Source organism: Xenia sp. Carnegie-2017, unplaced genomic scaffold (assembly GCF_021976095.1).
Source record: "Xenia sp. Carnegie-2017 unplaced genomic scaffold, XeniaSp_v1 HiC_scaffold_14, whole genome shotgun sequence".
Taxonomy (NCBI): domain Eukaryota; kingdom Metazoa; phylum Cnidaria; class Anthozoa; order Malacalcyonacea; family Xeniidae; genus Xenia; species Xenia sp. Carnegie-2017.
Window position 1 is genome coordinate 2,661,242 of NW_025813447.1, and position 17,329 is coordinate 2,678,570.

The following is a 17,329-nucleotide window of genomic DNA, read 5'->3' on the forward strand; positions in this document are numbered from 1 at the left end:
ACTTTAGACAATGCACATTTGCTCAAGATTTGTACTTTTTCGTTCTATACTCTGACAGCACTATATAAATATGACCTTCTGAAAAAAACGGATCCTTCTCACTCACGGCTTCTGTTTATATAAGGAGCATTTCTGAGTTATTTCTCTCATTCTGGATATTCCCTTGGACTCTAATGGCCTCTAGCCAGCGTTTATTTAACTCCTGAAATTTGAATAAAGGAAATGGAAGAATAGTCATTTGCTTGATTCGCCAGGTGTTGTAATGCACAAGGAAAAGTAGCCTTAAGATCACCATTACAACTGCCAAAGAAATTACGACTGAAAAAAGTATTTTAGTAAAAGACAAAGCAATTAGTCTTTTTATTATTATTCGAACAGGCCTATCATATTCATCGTATCAATTCTCCACTGAGCCATGGTGCACACGCGTAGAGTGATTAGAAGATTTCTGTTGATTGTTTATTTATTTAATTTAAATGAAGTCAATGAACAGTTAATCACGATCTCATTCATAATTCGGAATTTTTTAAAAGCTCAAATATTCCATTGATGAATGATGATGACATGTAATACTTCTCGGAACGTTTAGAAAAAATAATATTTACTTTATACGGAGTCTCAATTGCTTTGTGTACTACACAGAGAGCTGAAAGTACACACCAAAAACTCATTCTACTATTCTGTGATTGCTAAATAAGAGAAGCCTTTGCAATTTTAGATTTAGTCAACTTAATATTACCACAAAAAATACTTGGTCTTCCATCTTGTTAGTGTCACATGACATAAGTGTCCCAATTTTCCACCCTAATGCATAGAGAATTCGCAAAACTACTCATAAAATCTCCTGCCTTGTGTGTGTGGCTTTTGGGAACTTGTCATCGGCCTTTTCAAGGTACATTTCTAAATGGCCAACGAATACAGCTGCATTACATCTATTTTCTGTTTGTCCGAGCCATTGTGGGAAGCATGTTCCATTCTTATATTAAAGGGATTAGTTTTTTGAATATGGGTAAAATTCCTTTAGGAAGAACGTAATTTGAAATTGAGGAATAACAATATCATGCCATCCAAACTGCAAGAAATGCTGTTTCAGAAGTATTGTCTGTTTCTAAGATATTTTTCTTCTCTTTTTGGTAAAGTATTGATGTTATCTGTTTCCTAGAGTACTTGTGTTCTCTGTTTCTTAAAGTGTTCATATTCTCTTTACTAATAAAAAAGTTTAATTTTCTTTATTAACGTCCTCTATTTCCTAAGTCCTAATTAATTTCTTTACATTAAACCATTATAATGGGATGTTATTTCCGCTGCAGTTCTTGGAACTCTCCACACTCCAACACACGACAGGTATTTCAACAACTGCGTAGCCGTAAAGATATGACTACAAAGATAATCAACATACAAGCTTGACCGTACATGATCGATTGGTCTCAAATAACAAGTAATGAAGGACGATCGAGGAGATATGTATGTTGGCAATGAACTACATATGTATGTCTGAGGTAAATAATATTTGTAAAAAATTAATACACATTCACTCGAATTGAACAAGAAGCTCTTTGTTAGACTTTGTTTACGATACATGTATCAAGTGATGTATCCGCTAACTTGGTTCTAATTTGTCAATATTGTTAGGTTTTGTGATGTAGCCATCTACCTTCTTTAGTATATATTGACTTACACCAACAAATAGAGATATCACAGATAGCTATTACGATCACATTTAACGTTCAACGTCAATGTCTATGGTCTACGATATATCTTACAATTGTTAAACTACTTTTATTTATACAAGATATTACGTATGGATATATTTGATTCTTTACTAAATATGTTTAATTTACAATCAACGGAAAGCTATTAGGAACTATAAAAATATTGTGATTATTGCACATAAATATCTCTTAAAATAATCATTTAGTTAGTTACATTTGACTTAATTATTTACTAACTACAGGAAGAATATGAGAGCATATCTGGCAAATATATTGCAAGATTTCCGAGAAATTTACGATTATGGTGATCGTAGCAGTAGACACAATTTCGAATTTTTTAAAAGTTCCCATTTGTTTGCCATCTACAGCACAAAACAGCTGTGTTTAACGTATTAAACGCTTGACTAATAAGTGTAAATATGTATTTGAGGCTTGACGTTACCTTTATATCATGATCACTTGTTCGCATAATTAGTATAGGATTGTTAAACTATAACACAGTTTACAGTACACCATGAGCGTCAATCCTGCGATAATTGGGGGAACATATTCATATATTCTGTTATGCCAGGCTGATTTCTTTTGAAAATGAAATTGTTTTGAAAAGAAATTAGCCAGGCATAGCCGAGTATATGAGTATGGTCCTCCCCAATTAAGGCAGGATTGACGCCAATGCAGTACACAAGATATCACCGGTATAAAGCAAAAGTTATAACATCTGCAAAATGTCTGAAGCAACATGACGTCCATGACAGTCTCTTAGCAAGGCAAAATAACACATGGTTCTGACATGAAAATAAAGAAAGTGTGGCCATTTTTAACAAAGCGTGTGTTCTAAGTAAATGTTAGTTCATCGATATACACCATTGGACCACTGCCTTCGACTATGAAATTTTATATTTAATGCCTGCAAAAATAAACATTGCAAATTTCACCTACTTGACGTGGCATTCTAATTGATTCCTTTTTCACTGTTGCCAAAGTTTCAGGAGACTTTGTTCCCGAGCACTATCGTCTTCAGAAACCAGAGCTTGTGTAAACTCAACATAAACTATTCGTTCTGTTTTAGCCTATTTGTAAAGATAACAGATATTTTGTGACTTTCTTTTTATGAGCAAGGTAGTTTCAGCCCTTAACCATTTCAAGAAAAAAAAAACAAATTACCATTTTCGTCTGATTTTCATCGAGATGCTGATTGCTATAGTTTTCTGTCTCTCTTTGTATAAGACAATCTCTTTGAGACGTATCAAAGCAGCAAGGTTTGGTCCTGCTATGTAAATTTTAGAGCATTATCATCATTCAATTCTTTAAAATCTTTTTTTTTGCAGTGAGAGAGCACAAAACAATTTGCATAGCAGGGCAAAGTTTGCCAACTAGTTAGGTCATTTGAACTAAAATCTTGTCAATCAAGGGCTGACTCTAGCAGCAACGTAGCAAGAAATGTTCTTGAAAACGATACAGAAATAAAATTTTGATAGAAGTGTAGCGCGTTATCTATTTATTCTGCAAATAGATGGCTTATTTTCAGAACATTTACCAATATATGCACACACATATACCTCATAAAACGTATTTTCAGGATGGTATGTAAAAAATACAAAATTTTTTTAAAACTTTTGATATTCACTCGTTTTGAAATCCTCTTCTTAGCAGTCGAGAATAAGTTGCTGAGTTTTGAGTCCATTTTCCATCGCCCTTGGATGGAAAATGGACTTGGTAAAAGCGTCTGGACAACACTGTTTACTTTAATTATTTTTAATTTGTCATCGTTAAACCCTTCGTGCTGTTCAATCACTCAGCTCATTGCCATGAATGCAAGATATTTGTTCAGAAAAGTTTTTCATACTATTTTAAAGACTCTGGTCTACTTCTTTTATTAACAACAAAATTTTTCTTTACGAAAATCTTTCCATTTTGGTTGTGTAAATATTTACGATATCACCTTTTGAAGAAACGGCACTGATTCATTTAAAGTTTAAAAAACTGTGTTTCTATCATTTAGATTATGTGCCAGACATTTCTATAGAATGATAGTTGATGATGGCAAATATGTGAAAATAGCCCCCTCCCCTTATTACCAATTTTCCATCGCCCTTGAATAAACGCAAGATGAAAGCGAAGTTTTTCTCATGTACTAAAAATCAATGATTTTCTAATTTTGTTTTTAAAATTAAAGTTATATTATTAAGGAAACAGAAAATTTTTACTTAATTGTGCCTAATGAATTATAGAAAATGCTTGCCAAAGTTTGGAAGAAACTCGAAATTGCTTGGAAATACACTCGCACTTTGTGCCTGCTACAAAATTTCTCGATTCTGTCAATTTTCCATCATCTTTCTCTATAACTTTACAGAAACGATGAAAATGTTTTCTTTTTCTTGAATAACGGCATATCCATGAGTTTTTTTTATTTATAATCATACTTGCAGCTTGAGAAACTGAGCGTAACAGATGGACCACCATCAAAAAACCCCCAGGAACATAGGGAACGTTTACAAAAAAGACCTCGGGAAAATGATGAGGTATGTATGACAAAAGAAGAGATTGTAGCTAAAATGAAAGAGTTGATTGGTTTATAGCTGAGTTTGCATTGGTCTATGCAAACCGAGCTGAGCTCAATTAAATCAATCGAAGAAAATTTGCAAATCAATCATGAATACATGCTAGAGGAAAAATTTATCTTCTTCGCTCATAAGTTTTCACGAAGGTCTTCACAGTTTGCATAAGCCAACGCAAACACAGTAAACATCTTTTATTTGTCGAGAGAGAAAGAATTACAAAAAGGCTGAGCCTGCATGACTTTGAATGATTTTGATGACTATATCACAGACTATGCAAACAGTGTGATTGCTATGCTTATATGCTTTGAAAATTCATCACAATATCATTTGTTGCAAAGGTTTTTGAGTTTGAAATTCAAATAGTTTGATCACAATAAAGTGCTCATAAAGTGAAAATTGTGCTTTTTGTGTTATAGCTTTATCCAACTCTGTAAAACAGTTTATTTATATCTCTTTTGATTTTCAAGATAATGAAGTTTTTAAAATCAACCGTTTTGTACAATCAGTGACGTGATATTGTATAATGGATGCTAAACAATTTCAACAAAGAAGCTATAATGTCATAAATATATTTGACAATTCATTTTGTAATATGACGTCACTGTTTGTAAAAAAACTGGCACATTTCTACCAAAAACAAAGAGTTAAATATCATAGAAATGAAAAAAGATGTGCATAAAACTGTTTTAGTAAGTCTACTCTCATTTTAAAAGGTCTGTTTTATAAAAGTATAAAGTAAAAAGTAAATATTTTGCTTCATAACCACATTACTGAAAAAATAACAAAAAAGAGTATGATAGACAGTCGCAAAGAAAACCGACGTACTAAGTTATGGTGTTGACTGATATATGAGCAACTATGTCTCAAAATACAGCTGAAAGTGCTTTTGCAATTGAAAACCTAAGACTCTTCAGATGAAGATCTTCACAAAGTATTTACATGCGAGCACGCACCATGTGGTCATGTCGCCTTACTCCATTTGCTTGATAAATCAAACATTGACTTTTTTCCGTCGAAGTTCATGCGGAAGTTGGGTCAGACAACCAAGGAAACAAAATGCTCGAAAATTTTATCAAGCTTATTTCGAGATGGTTTATTGGAGATAATTCATGAGCAATTTGGTATTGATGATGGCGAACACAATGATGCTTTAAAAAATGCAAAAGAAGAATTTATAAAGTCAATGCGTCTAGCAAGAATTTTGCTTTATTCCACCGAGAGCGAGGAACATGAAAACCATTGCGTGAATCTATATCGTGTGGAAGGTTGTGTGATAATTAGAGACAGAACAAAGAACCAAATCTACTACAATGGTATTCGACACGTTCGTAAACTTCAGGTCGTCGTCTTAGCTTATGATGAGGAAGGAATGCCACTTCTCAAAAAAGAATGGGGTGATTGCCAGACGAGAAATTGTGAAAGAGAGATGAAGAGCATCAGGAGACGAAAGAGAAAACACAACACAAGCCCACAGCAGCAGGACGTAGAAATGAATGACAACGTCTTGCAAGACAGAGCAACAGGTGACAATACCCCACAACAAGGTGGTCATGGTAGCAATTTTCCGCACGACCTAGGTCCAGGTAGTAGTGACCGGGTAGAAAGAGAAGAGAGTAAAGATATTCCAGAAACAACAAGTTTAGAGAACTAAGATCTTCAAGAAAGAGGAAAGGATGCCCTACTCCCAGAAGCAACAAGAAATAGTGAAGATGTACAAGAACAGTTTGACATGAATGAAGTTGACAGCCATCAATGAACCCATGATGGAAGAAGAGACTGTAGGAGAAAACAAAAAGGATGATGAAAGTGAGCCAGGGTTAGAATTGTGGAAAGGATTTCGGCAACAGTCACAAAAAGAAACATAAAATTTATGCAGCGTCGAAATTTCTGTTATTAACACTCTGACTGAGGGGTAAATATACGCGAAATAGATAGTTTATTTCTTAAAAACGTACAGCTTTTGCCCCTGGTGACTGACTCCATCTGAAAACGTTAAGTGATAAGTACTACAAATGTTAAGAACTGTCGTCAACAGCTATTACATATTAATGAAAATACGTAATTTACAATTTTGGCTAATTATTGGGGAAATCAGCTAGTCTTTATACATTAGCAAAGCAGAATGATGCACGCGTAAGTAATTTAGTTTTCTTTTTATGTGTTTTTATGGTGACAATTGGTCGCTCGCAATTTAACGACAGCCACATTCATGAAATAAATATTCTATTCGTAGTTTGAAAATTTTCACCATCATCGGAGAAATCATTTCATATACAACATAGGCAATATAAATTTAATTATTGTCGCTGAAACTTCGAAGTAGTTATGCGCATTTGCCAATGTAGGATGAGACAAATGAGTAACATGGACGGCGACTCGAAATTAAACCTTGGGAAGGGAGGCTAGAATTTATATTTAGTAAGTTTACTGCGTCTTTGTTTGGCTAAAAAGAAGTTAAGGCCTCAAGTTAGGCTAAAACATATAGATATAGTGTTAGAGAAAATATTTTATCTTGGAGAAAAATCGCCTGAAAGTAGTGAGGAAAATTTTTTTCTGGTCATTCGTTTCTTTATTATACGAAGTATTTTGCCAAAATCGACATGCTATCATCTCCAAGAATTTTATCATTTTTAAAAATTATTTCATTGATAACACTGGTCAACAGCAAATTTGGTGTCTCAGTTTTGTAAACTGATTTTGGACAATTTTGATGTGCTGAGTCCAAAAATAACATTATTTTTGCTGGGTCAGGTCGAGATTTTAAGCTATCGTTAATTTTCTATTTTTTAACTTTTAAATACCCGAGAAAGGTACAACAGATGTACTAACCATTTACCTTTTAAAGTTCTATCATTTGAACAAATTTAAATTTTTTAGCACTAGCAATAGAAAGAAGAAAGCATTTGAATAAGCAATTATTGATTGAATTTCAATTAGGGAGTTTCGGTTTTGCGATTATTATGGGATATTTAAAGATAAAATAAGGCTTTATTTAGCCCATACTGGAATTCAATGGTAAAACTTGTTAAAACACACCAACATATTAATGTAAGTAAAAAGTAATAAAAAGTATTAAAAATAAGCCATATGTTTTTTGCTATGTTTGTGGTGAATACACACTTGCACCAAATCGCAATACTGTCACCACCTTTATCAAGCGCGTTTACAATGCATATTTTGGCATGAAGCTCGGCGATCAAGACAAAAGTTGGGCACCTCACATGGTTTACAAATGATGCACAGAGCATCTCCGTCAATGGAGCAAAGGCACGCAAAAGTCCATGAGCTTTGGCATCCCCATGATTTTGCGAGAGCCTTCAAATCATGCAACCGATTGATACTTTTGTGCTATCAATGTCATGGGAACTAACAGAAAAAATCGCACAACACTGGAGTATCCCAATCTACCGTCAGCTATGCGCCCTACTCCTTATAGTGAAGAAATTCCCGTACTTGTATTTCAAGATACAAGTATTGAAGAAAGCAGTAGCCAGGATGAAACTCAAAGCATTGCCACTACCGATGATGCATCCTTTCCCGATGACAATGATGAGCAGCCAAAATTGTTTTCCAAAACGAACTAAACGATCTTGTTCGCGATTTAAATTTGCCAAGACTCTGCCAAACTTCTTGCATCTCGTTTAAAGGACAAGAGCATGCTAAATGGTAAAGTTAAGGTAAGTTTCTTCCATACCAGGCACCAGGAATTTTTAAGATATTTTGCTCAAGAAAAAGAATTAGTTTATCGCAATGACATAGTAGAGCTACTGAAACATCTCGGCGTACCTGAATTACAAATCAGAGGACTGGCGAGTTTTTATCGGCAGCAGCAAAAGGTCTTTGAAATGTGTGTTGCTACACAATGGAAATCAATTTGCATCTGCGCCATTGGCACATTCGACAACATTAAAAGAACAGCATGCAGCAATTAAGTACGTCCTAGAAAAAATTTCTTAGGACCAACGTAAATGGCTGATTTGCGTTGACTTAAAAATGATCAACTTCTTGCTTGGTCAACAGTCTGGATTTACCAAATACTCATACTTTTTATGCCTCTGGGATAGTGGGGATCGTACTCATCATTACGTGAAAAAAGAATGGCCAGTACGTGAAGAGCTTGCAAGTTGTAGAGCAAAAAATGTGATAAACAAGCCTCTAGTTGACAGGGGACGTATTTTATTTCCTCCTCTGCACATAAAGTTCGGTTTGATAAGGCAATTCACTAAAACTTTGGATAAAGATGGACGGTGTTTTTTCTGTGTAAAACCTTCCCCAATTTTTCAACTGAAAAATTAAAAGCTGGTATTGATCCCGAAAATCTTGGCTCTTTAAGCGATGAGCAAGGAGAGCGCTTTCACCATGACTTAAGAGAAAAGTGGGGCATTGTGATGATGGCGGACAACTGTTGGAATTTAAAAAGAGATGTGCAAGCACCAAAACATTCGCGACCATCAAAAAAAACGAAAATTTAGACCGTAATAATGCAAACATTAACTTTTCATTTTTAGTTAAATGTACTGTACATGAAGTGTACATGATTCTTTCTTGGAATACTGCAATTTTATCATAAAAACTGACATTTTGTTTTGAAACATCTTGAAAACATGTAAATCTTGAAAACATTGTTTTAAAAAAATATAACTAAAGTCGCATAATTTCAAAGTCAAATTTGCAAAAAAATTTGACCTCCGAGAGCAAAATGAATGTTATTTCTAGATTTAGCATAGCAAAAATATAGTAAATCAGTCAAAAAATATCAGACACCTTTTAAAAAGTTTCTTTTTGTTGACCAGTGTAATCTATACCTATGTGACTTCATAGCCCAGTTGGTCAGAGCACTGCACAGGCACCGCAGAGGTCATGGGTTCACCGCAGAGGTCAGGCATCCCGTTGAGTCACCTGAATTTTTCAGGTTCATGAGACAATTGCTTAAATTGTCCAGCAAAGTGCGAAGATCATATCTTCATTTATTTTCAAACACCGCACTGCATAAAAACATTCTTTCATAATCTATACCTAATGAATTAAATGCAATTTCACGTGACCTTGACATCATGCTGCGCTCGTTTTATGATTTCAATGTCAAATTTTCAAAGCAGTTAACAGTAGATGTCAACATGGCGGCTTGTCAAGATCAAGGTAACTTATTGAAGAAGCATTTTTGATTTTATCTCGATTGACCACATCTTTTTAAACATTGTGCTGTGATTCAAAGGAAATAAGTAAGTAATAAACCATTACTTTACTTCGTTTCACCCGAGGAAAAATAGTGAATTAGTATTGCGTCATTTGGTTTGAAGTTCGCTGTAAATGCTGCACGTAATACCTAGTTGAAATGATCTAGCATTGATTAATTTCTTAGAAAACTTCAGTGCAAAGACGGTTAAATTTGAATGGACTCTTATGTTCTTATTTAGGAAAGTCGTTCTCTGTACGGGTGTAAAGATGGCCATGAAGACAGCAGCGTAGACATTGGACCAGCATTTTCTTGATGAGGTACTCTATATAGCAATTTTTAGCAACTATGACACAAAAAGGATTAAGAAATACAGTAAAATATTGCATAAGCCATTTCTTTAGCAAAGGCAAGTCACTTGCCTAAATTGCTTCCTTAGTAATTTTACCTCCTACGCTTTTGTGTCAAGTTTAAATCCAACATCGTTGCACATTTCTGTCTGTTTTCATAGCCCTATATCTGTAATAACATCAAATGGGTTTCATTGATTTCGCAACTTTCTGTATTTTCATCAAAGAGTTTAAATATAATTGTAATATTAACATTTCCGTGTATTGAATGCTTGAGCGCTCATCACTTCACTTGAAACGCTAACTATATTTGCTCTGTTTAATATCAAAAATGAACTTCATTTGTGAAAAGGACTTTCTGTAAACAAATAAGAGTTATTGACCTTCAATTTCCAGTTATTTGTAGCCAGCTGCCGATTTAATTGAGCTAGGTAAATATTTTGGTGTCAACTTGTGGTAAAACAATAGATTGATAACGAGTTAAATTAGGTCATTCTCGGGGATTTCCCTATTACTGCAAGACCAAATAATGATCTTGTGATAAACTCTCCCCATTCAATGTAACATTTAATGTAATATAACAACTAAATTGAAACAGGCAGTAATATACTTTCATACACATACAAAGTAACAAATCAAAAACGTCATAAAATTTCAGCAAATTTTTGCTCAAAGTTTACTCAAGAAATTAGAAACTATGCATAATGATGTTAGAGATTACATTACCGAAAATTCATCATGAACTTGTAGTGACGTACATAACGTGCGTATATTATTCATCTAGATTTATGTATTAGCAATAGAGGAAATAGCCAATCCTACACTTACTTAAACGCGCTACTTAAACTTACGCACTTTACTTTATAATTACGTAAAACTACTCAAATTTCAAGTACATTATCCGCCTTGTAATAACTGCACCTTGTTTAGCCAAATACATAAAAAGCCTGTAAATAAATTCTAACAGATAGAACACTCACGACTGTTGTAAATAACTTCTTCGCTAGTGAATAAAATAATCACAAAATTTAATAGCGTTCTAGTACATTGAACTCACGTTCGAAGCTCATACGAAAAACTTATATATAACGCTAAAAACTCGTGTTTGCTCTTGTAAACAACACAAAAGGTGGATAATAGTTTGAATAATCACTTGAAAGCGTCGTTAAAAGCGGTAAACAATAATCTGTAAATTTTTGACATCACCCGACAGCAAAGAATAAGCTAGGATATGGTGCCAATAATTCATTCATTAACGATGTTTTGATTTTACAAGGTGTAGTAGCTGTAGTTTGTATGCTCTTTAAACGGTTTTTTACCTCCATAAGACGTAATGTACGACATACCTCAATAATATTCGTTCCGTGGTTGATTGATTGAACTGGTTATGATTACGTGTTTAATGGAATATACACCACATATTATTTTAATATGCTGAACGCTTGGAATAAGAATGTATCTTAAAATCTCAAGAGCATACATATAATATTGCACAGGGCATGTTTTGCTAAAAATTGGTAGTGTCTGCTATGCAATTGCAGGCTTTCAAGTTTTTTTTCTCTTTCTTTGATTATTTTGTACTGACGTAATAGTTATTATGGATAAATGTCAAAAAATCGACTTAGTCTTAGAAAGCAAAAGAAGTATGAAAAATAAAAACTCATGCTCTTGATTTGCATGCATCAGGGAGGTTTGCAAAATAAAAACAACAAAACGCGTGCGCTGATTGGTCTATAGCTGAATTTTCATCAGCCTCTGCAAACCGATCTGAGATCAATCAATCGAATAAATCAAAAAGAATTGTCAAATAAATCATGAATAAATGTTAGAGAAAAAATTGAAACAGTTGTTTTAAATTTTTTCTTTTTATAGTTTTCTAGAACGTCGCCTCTGCTTACATAAGCATGTGCAAACACAATAAACATCTTTTACTTCTTGACTAAAACATGATTGGTGACACTTTTCACAAAGATATTTCTAAAAAATTACAGTTTGCCAGGCAAAAGGAGATCGTAGCCGAAATAGAATTGCAGTTGGAACGTTTACGATCAATCCGTGAACCGCTGTCGTTGGAAGTTGCACATGAAAACATTAGTGAATCTCGACGTTCCCTTCAAACGATTATTGAAACTTCCAAAGTTGAACAAAGAAGAGTTGAAAAGCTTGAAAATGAACTCGTATCAAAGATGCGCGATAAATTTGCCAATATAAAGATAGAGGTAATTTTGTAACTTTTCATTTTTGATAAAAAAAGTCTGTCAAGAACTGTTTGTGCGAATTTGTAACGAAATTCGTCGTATTACTCCTCATCTTTGATATAAAAAACTCAAATTATCGGCTGCAGTTGGCAGAACAACACAATTCATTATTCTCAGTGAAACCAAAGTTTATACTTACCTAGCAAAGTCTAAAACGAATACACGAGAACACTGATTCAATTGCTTGAGCATCTCGATAAGTTAGCGCTTATTTCAATCAGATTTCATCTTTGAAAACATAGCATTTGAGCATGCGCAAAAAATCTTTAAAAAATCAGTATTAGGTATTTCTTTTATAAGTTGTTAGAGTAGGTCACGGTCTTATAAATGAGCACAACGATACATATAGAAATTCAAGAAAATTTATGAAATAATTAAGTAAAAGCAAATCATGCTGGATGACAGAGTAGATGTCTAAAAAATCATCGATTATGTCGGAAAAAGACACAAAAATTTGCAGATAATTTGACCGGTGAACAGCATATATTTTTGGTTATGTTGAGCATCGAGCGACAGGGCCACGTTACTGTTGCAGCGCTGCTCGGTATTTATTTCTAAATTGGTGTTTTTTTAAAGTATGCGATGTCGATATGTGAATAAAAGCATAAATTTCACATTACAGCATTATCGGCAAAATTAAAACTTATGACATACATAAATTCCATTTCACGCATATGAAAACGACAGTAAATAATCGAACATTTTGCTTCTTGAACGAATTTTTTTAAGAAATATTTTTCAATTGCAGCGGAAAATAGTGCAGGAAACGACGACAGGTGTGCCAGAACAAGGCGAAGAAAATGAAGATCACCCGGTATGTCTTTACTTGATCGGCATAGAATTATGTATAGGATTCTCATTCAACATAACTTTCATTGATCTTTTTTCAGCATGAGGCAACTGAGGAAACTGAATCACTGTTATTGACATTCAAAGAACACGAAGACAATGTGAATGATGTGAGTAAAGTGGTTGATATGAAGACAGACTCTTACATCAGCTTTTTTTAATCAGTCAAATTCGAGACTGTTTGATTGAAAAGTTTAATCTTGGCCAATGCTTAATATTAAAAAATAAGACAGCCAAGGGTTCCCTACTGTTTAATATTCCACTCATTGATACACAAAATCATAATTCTGTAGGCACTTCAATATCAGTCAGTATGCATATTCTGAAAATGGTACATTCTCTCATTTTCTATGTGCCATTTGTTACAGTCAAAATGTGCTTTCTATATCAATTAATGTAAGTTTTTTGTTTATTGTAGTCTCAAAATATACTAAAGAATGGGGAAGAAAGTTTTCCCCTAGAACACAATGAATCATGTATAAACCATCAAGTATGTGAACATGCTGCAAACTATGGTCAATGATATTTTCCTCAAATTGCCCGTTCTCGGGCTTTGTCTTTGTGTAATATTCACTCATAGATCTTTTACACTTTTTAATTGTTGATTCTATTTAGGTTTCAGCCCATCATCATGATTTTAAATTTCTAAACTTGGTTATTAAAGTATTGTTTAGAATGTAGCAACTCATTATTTCACATGATCATAATTTCATACTTTAATAGCAGTAAGATTTTATTTTCCATCAGTAGTAGCAACTTCTCCCATTTTCCGGCTTGTATTGATCTTGTCTATTTAATTACGATTCTTGCTTATGGATATTACAGAAACCAAACAGTCTAACTGTCAATATGTACGTTGAATATTTTTTTAATATGTTGTTGTTGTTGTTTGCTTAGACAAATATGCTCAGCTCCAACAGAGAAAGTCTTCCTTTACAATGCAACGAGTCAGACAACAGGCAACGACAACGGGCAACAGACAACGAAGTATGCGTATATTGCTAACTATTGACAATCCTAATTTCTCAATTATCTTCTTCAATACACCCAATTATCGAGTTTGCTACGATGGTAAAATATACTATAATTATATAGGTATGCTGTCTTGATCCACGGAAAATGATTTTTTGCAAACGGTCATGCGGTTTAGTTGCTTTGCAAGTGATGCTACGCGAAGAAGGCGTACCTTTTTGTATGTCAAGGTTGTGTCAGAAATTGCAGCAAAATTTGTTGACCAGAAGGCAAGAAAAACTTGAGAAAATGGATGGTTTGTTGCCATGCCCGAAAGTACTTCCTTTCCTGTATGAAAAAAAGTTCTTTAAAGAAATACTCCTCGAACGAGGGTTTTCACTGGAAGAAGTGAAGGATGCTTTTAAAAATTCAGGGCGTAAAGCAGGTGTTTTACTTTATCACACGAAGAGCATAAGCCATTGTGTTAATTTGGTAAATCACATGAAGGAAGTAAAAATTAATGATTGGACTAATGGCAGAGACGATCCGATAGACTTTGATAAAGCCCTCTCTGCTCAGGTTGTTGTTTTGTCTTATACAAATGATGAAGATGGTAAAATTTATGGCATTTCCGTCATTGGTAATGAATGGGATGATTGCTATTCGGACATTTGCAAAACGAAATATATCCAAAGTCACGCAAATAATGGAAATGTTAGTTGTTCAAGTAGGGAGGAGGTAGCTGATGGACTTTAAACTTAAAATTTGTTTTGGGTGTCAGCCAAATTCTCAAATTCCCACACCAGTCAATTATAATAAAGTTATAAGGAAGCATGTGAACTTACAAGATGTAGATTTTACGGCAAACAAGAAGGCATTGACACCTCATCCCACAGCATATGTACCAACATACCAAGCATCCAAAACAAAAGCCTCCTATCGACCTTCTTCTAAGCAAAAAAAGAACCAAAAAAAGACCAGAATATTATGTAATACGAACTAACAGAAATGAATGCATGGCAAAATGACCATTAGGTGCTCATTATGCCAACAAAAAAAAAACAGATAAAAGCCTTGCAGGAAAAAAACACCAAGCGAACTTACAAGATGAAAAATTGTTACCCCACAAAAGAAAAAATCCAGAAAAGACCTACATGCGTAAGGAAGAGAAAAATATAGCTAAAACACAAGTTGCAAAGCCACTTGGATTTAAAAATGGAATTCATAAAAATAGGTGAGTACATGGAATATAGATTTCTTCGAGCATACAAAAATGCTGGTTGTATTTCTTCGATAGGATGAAACATGGTTACAATTGAATAAACGTATAATTTAATTGATAGAGCAATTCATCAGGGGAATAGTAAAATTTCGAGTGCTTACGAATAAACATACGAGAGTGAGTTTATTTTAAAGACTGCAACGAAATACTATCGAAGTTCGAGCGCTGTTTACAATCTTTGCAATTTTCTAACTTTCATAAACATTAACCACAAAAACATTACATTCTTTACATTTTTTGAAATTCTTGAATTTCACAAGATTGCAATTGTGGAGATTTTTGTTTACTTAAAACTGCCACCATGTTTTTTATGCATTGAATGAAAGGCAATTACACTTTTTTGCTGAGCAATCACAAATAAACTGCACTGCAATCTACTAGTGACAGTTTAAAAATGACTCAAAGTATTTTATTAATACCGTGACAATTTTTCCTTTAAAGGTTTTTGAAAGAAAAGAAAAAAATTCCATCTACTTACTAACTGCATATAGCATTAACCAGTGGCGATCCAATTTTCTTCCAACCATCCTTCTGAACATTGCTATACGATTTGTGCAGTAAGTATTCTCTTTTTTATTTTAGCTGTAAGGAAGTGATGAGTAGTCAGATTTGAATGAAAAGATTGAGTGACGTCATCGTACGTGAACGTTTCAGGTCACTTACGTCACCTGAAAATGAAAACATTTTGGAAAATATGCATGAAGTATTTAAATCATTCAAGAATTTGCTGGAGAGTAGTCTTAAAACTGAAAGCCTAAAATGGTTTGCTGTGAACTTGTGCAAAGGAGTTGATCAAGATCAATTCTGTAGTTTGAAGTCTTACGATCGTGAATCTTGTTTATGGGACTAAATTTAATTAGGCTAAGATACGAAAAAAAGATGAACTTTTGTTGTTGCTTTTGATCAGCGAGTGAAACTTAAAAAGAAAAACCAGTTTAAGGACACTGTTTTTTCAATCAGTAATTTTCTTTTCGGCCAAATTCTTCATATGTTGATTTTGATGGCTAAGTTACTTTATGGTGTCTACTTATGCCAGCAAACACTCGAAACAGATAGTTATGTGTAGAAACGATTTATTACCAGAGCACTGGACCAAACAATTTTTAATTATTATAAGAACGGAGTAAACGTTACGACATTTAACAGTGCGAAGAGAACAGTTCCATCGCACCATATGATTGCACATCACGTGACGATTTATGCCTCTAGTTGTTGGATAAATCGTATCTTAACTTTGTTTGGTAAAATGACCCCCGACTTAATTGGTGACATAGAGTGAGCACTACACAGTATTTGAAAGGTACAGGTGACAAAATGTAATTATTTTATTTGATAGCGATACACGTGACAACATTTTGCTGTAAACAAGACCTGGCGAAGATGTTTGAACAGTTTGATATGAATGAGCGCGATCATCAACAAAAATTGTATAAATCTGAAACGATTCAAAAGTATTCATTGATGGAAGACTGAATGGGAAGATAAAAGTGAAACAATAGCTATCTGAAATCGTACACGGAGTTGAGGCAGCAATCGCTAGATAGATCATTAATTTATTAGTTGAATATTTTGTTTGTGTATAATAGCTAGCTTTTTACCATAAGCGATAACGCTGCCATTTAGAAATTTTTTTCTGAAACATCAATACCAATGGCGGATCTAGGGTACGTCAATGAAAATTATTTATTGTACCTCGTTTGTGGTTTAAAAAATGCTTTAGCGACAACTTGATTCGTAAAATTTTACAATTTAGAAATTCAAATATTTAGTTTTCTTAGGAAGATTTCTTGAATTAAAAGGGAGCACCTATAATTTTTTTTGGCAAATGCTGGATCCGCCTATGTAATATGAAAGATTTAATCAAAAAACGTCAACAGAGTTGTACATAACTAAAGTTATATATACTATTAAATTTGGCATAAATCAGCGTATACATTACGTAAATTGATCTTCTGAATCTAAGTTTCTTGATTACGCACAGTACTGCCTAACAATGACAACTAACTTTTCAATTTTGCATCAATTTTCTAATCAAGTGCTACAGGCTATACCTTGCCATGTCTTAGCATAATCATATTACAGTATTTTCAACCTTAATTCTAGGATAAGACAGACTGCAACACTTTATCGAAAATTTTTAAAACTAGGCTCATAGTACTGATATAACAATTCAAATAGCTTTAAAGTGCC

The 17,329-nt window shown here is 33.8% G+C and overlaps 1 protein-coding gene across 6 annotated transcripts; it reads left to right on the plus strand.

Moving 5' to 3' along the window:
- The first annotated feature begins 1,400 nt into the window (after window positions 1-1,400).
- LOC124434519 lies at window positions 1,401-17,070 on the plus strand. Of its 6 annotated transcripts, XM_046984412.1 has the most exons (11): window positions 1,401-1,499; window positions 4,142-4,234; window positions 9,691-9,769; window positions 11,791-12,018; window positions 12,806-12,871; window positions 12,948-13,016; window positions 13,325-13,396; window positions 13,804-13,893; window positions 14,002-15,091; window positions 15,581-15,696; window positions 16,476-17,070. In XM_046984412.1, exons 4-9 carry the CDS (start codon window positions 11,986-11,988, stop codon window positions 14,611-14,613), a joined length of 942 nt encoding a protein of 313 aa, XP_046840368.1. In that variant the 5' UTR covers window positions 1,401-1,499; window positions 4,142-4,234; window positions 9,691-9,769; window positions 11,791-11,985; the 3' UTR covers window positions 14,614-15,091; window positions 15,581-15,696; window positions 16,476-17,070. The 6 variants fall into 6 exon arrangements, with proteins under 6 accessions (XP_046840368.1, XP_046840367.1, XP_046840369.1 ...); XM_046984411.1 differs by lacking the exons at window positions 1,401-1,499; window positions 4,142-4,234 and adding an exon at window positions 9,349-9,495; XM_046984413.1 differs by lacking the exons at window positions 1,401-1,499; window positions 4,142-4,234 and adding an exon at window positions 9,359-9,412.
- Window positions 17,071-17,329: the final 259 nt, after the last annotated feature.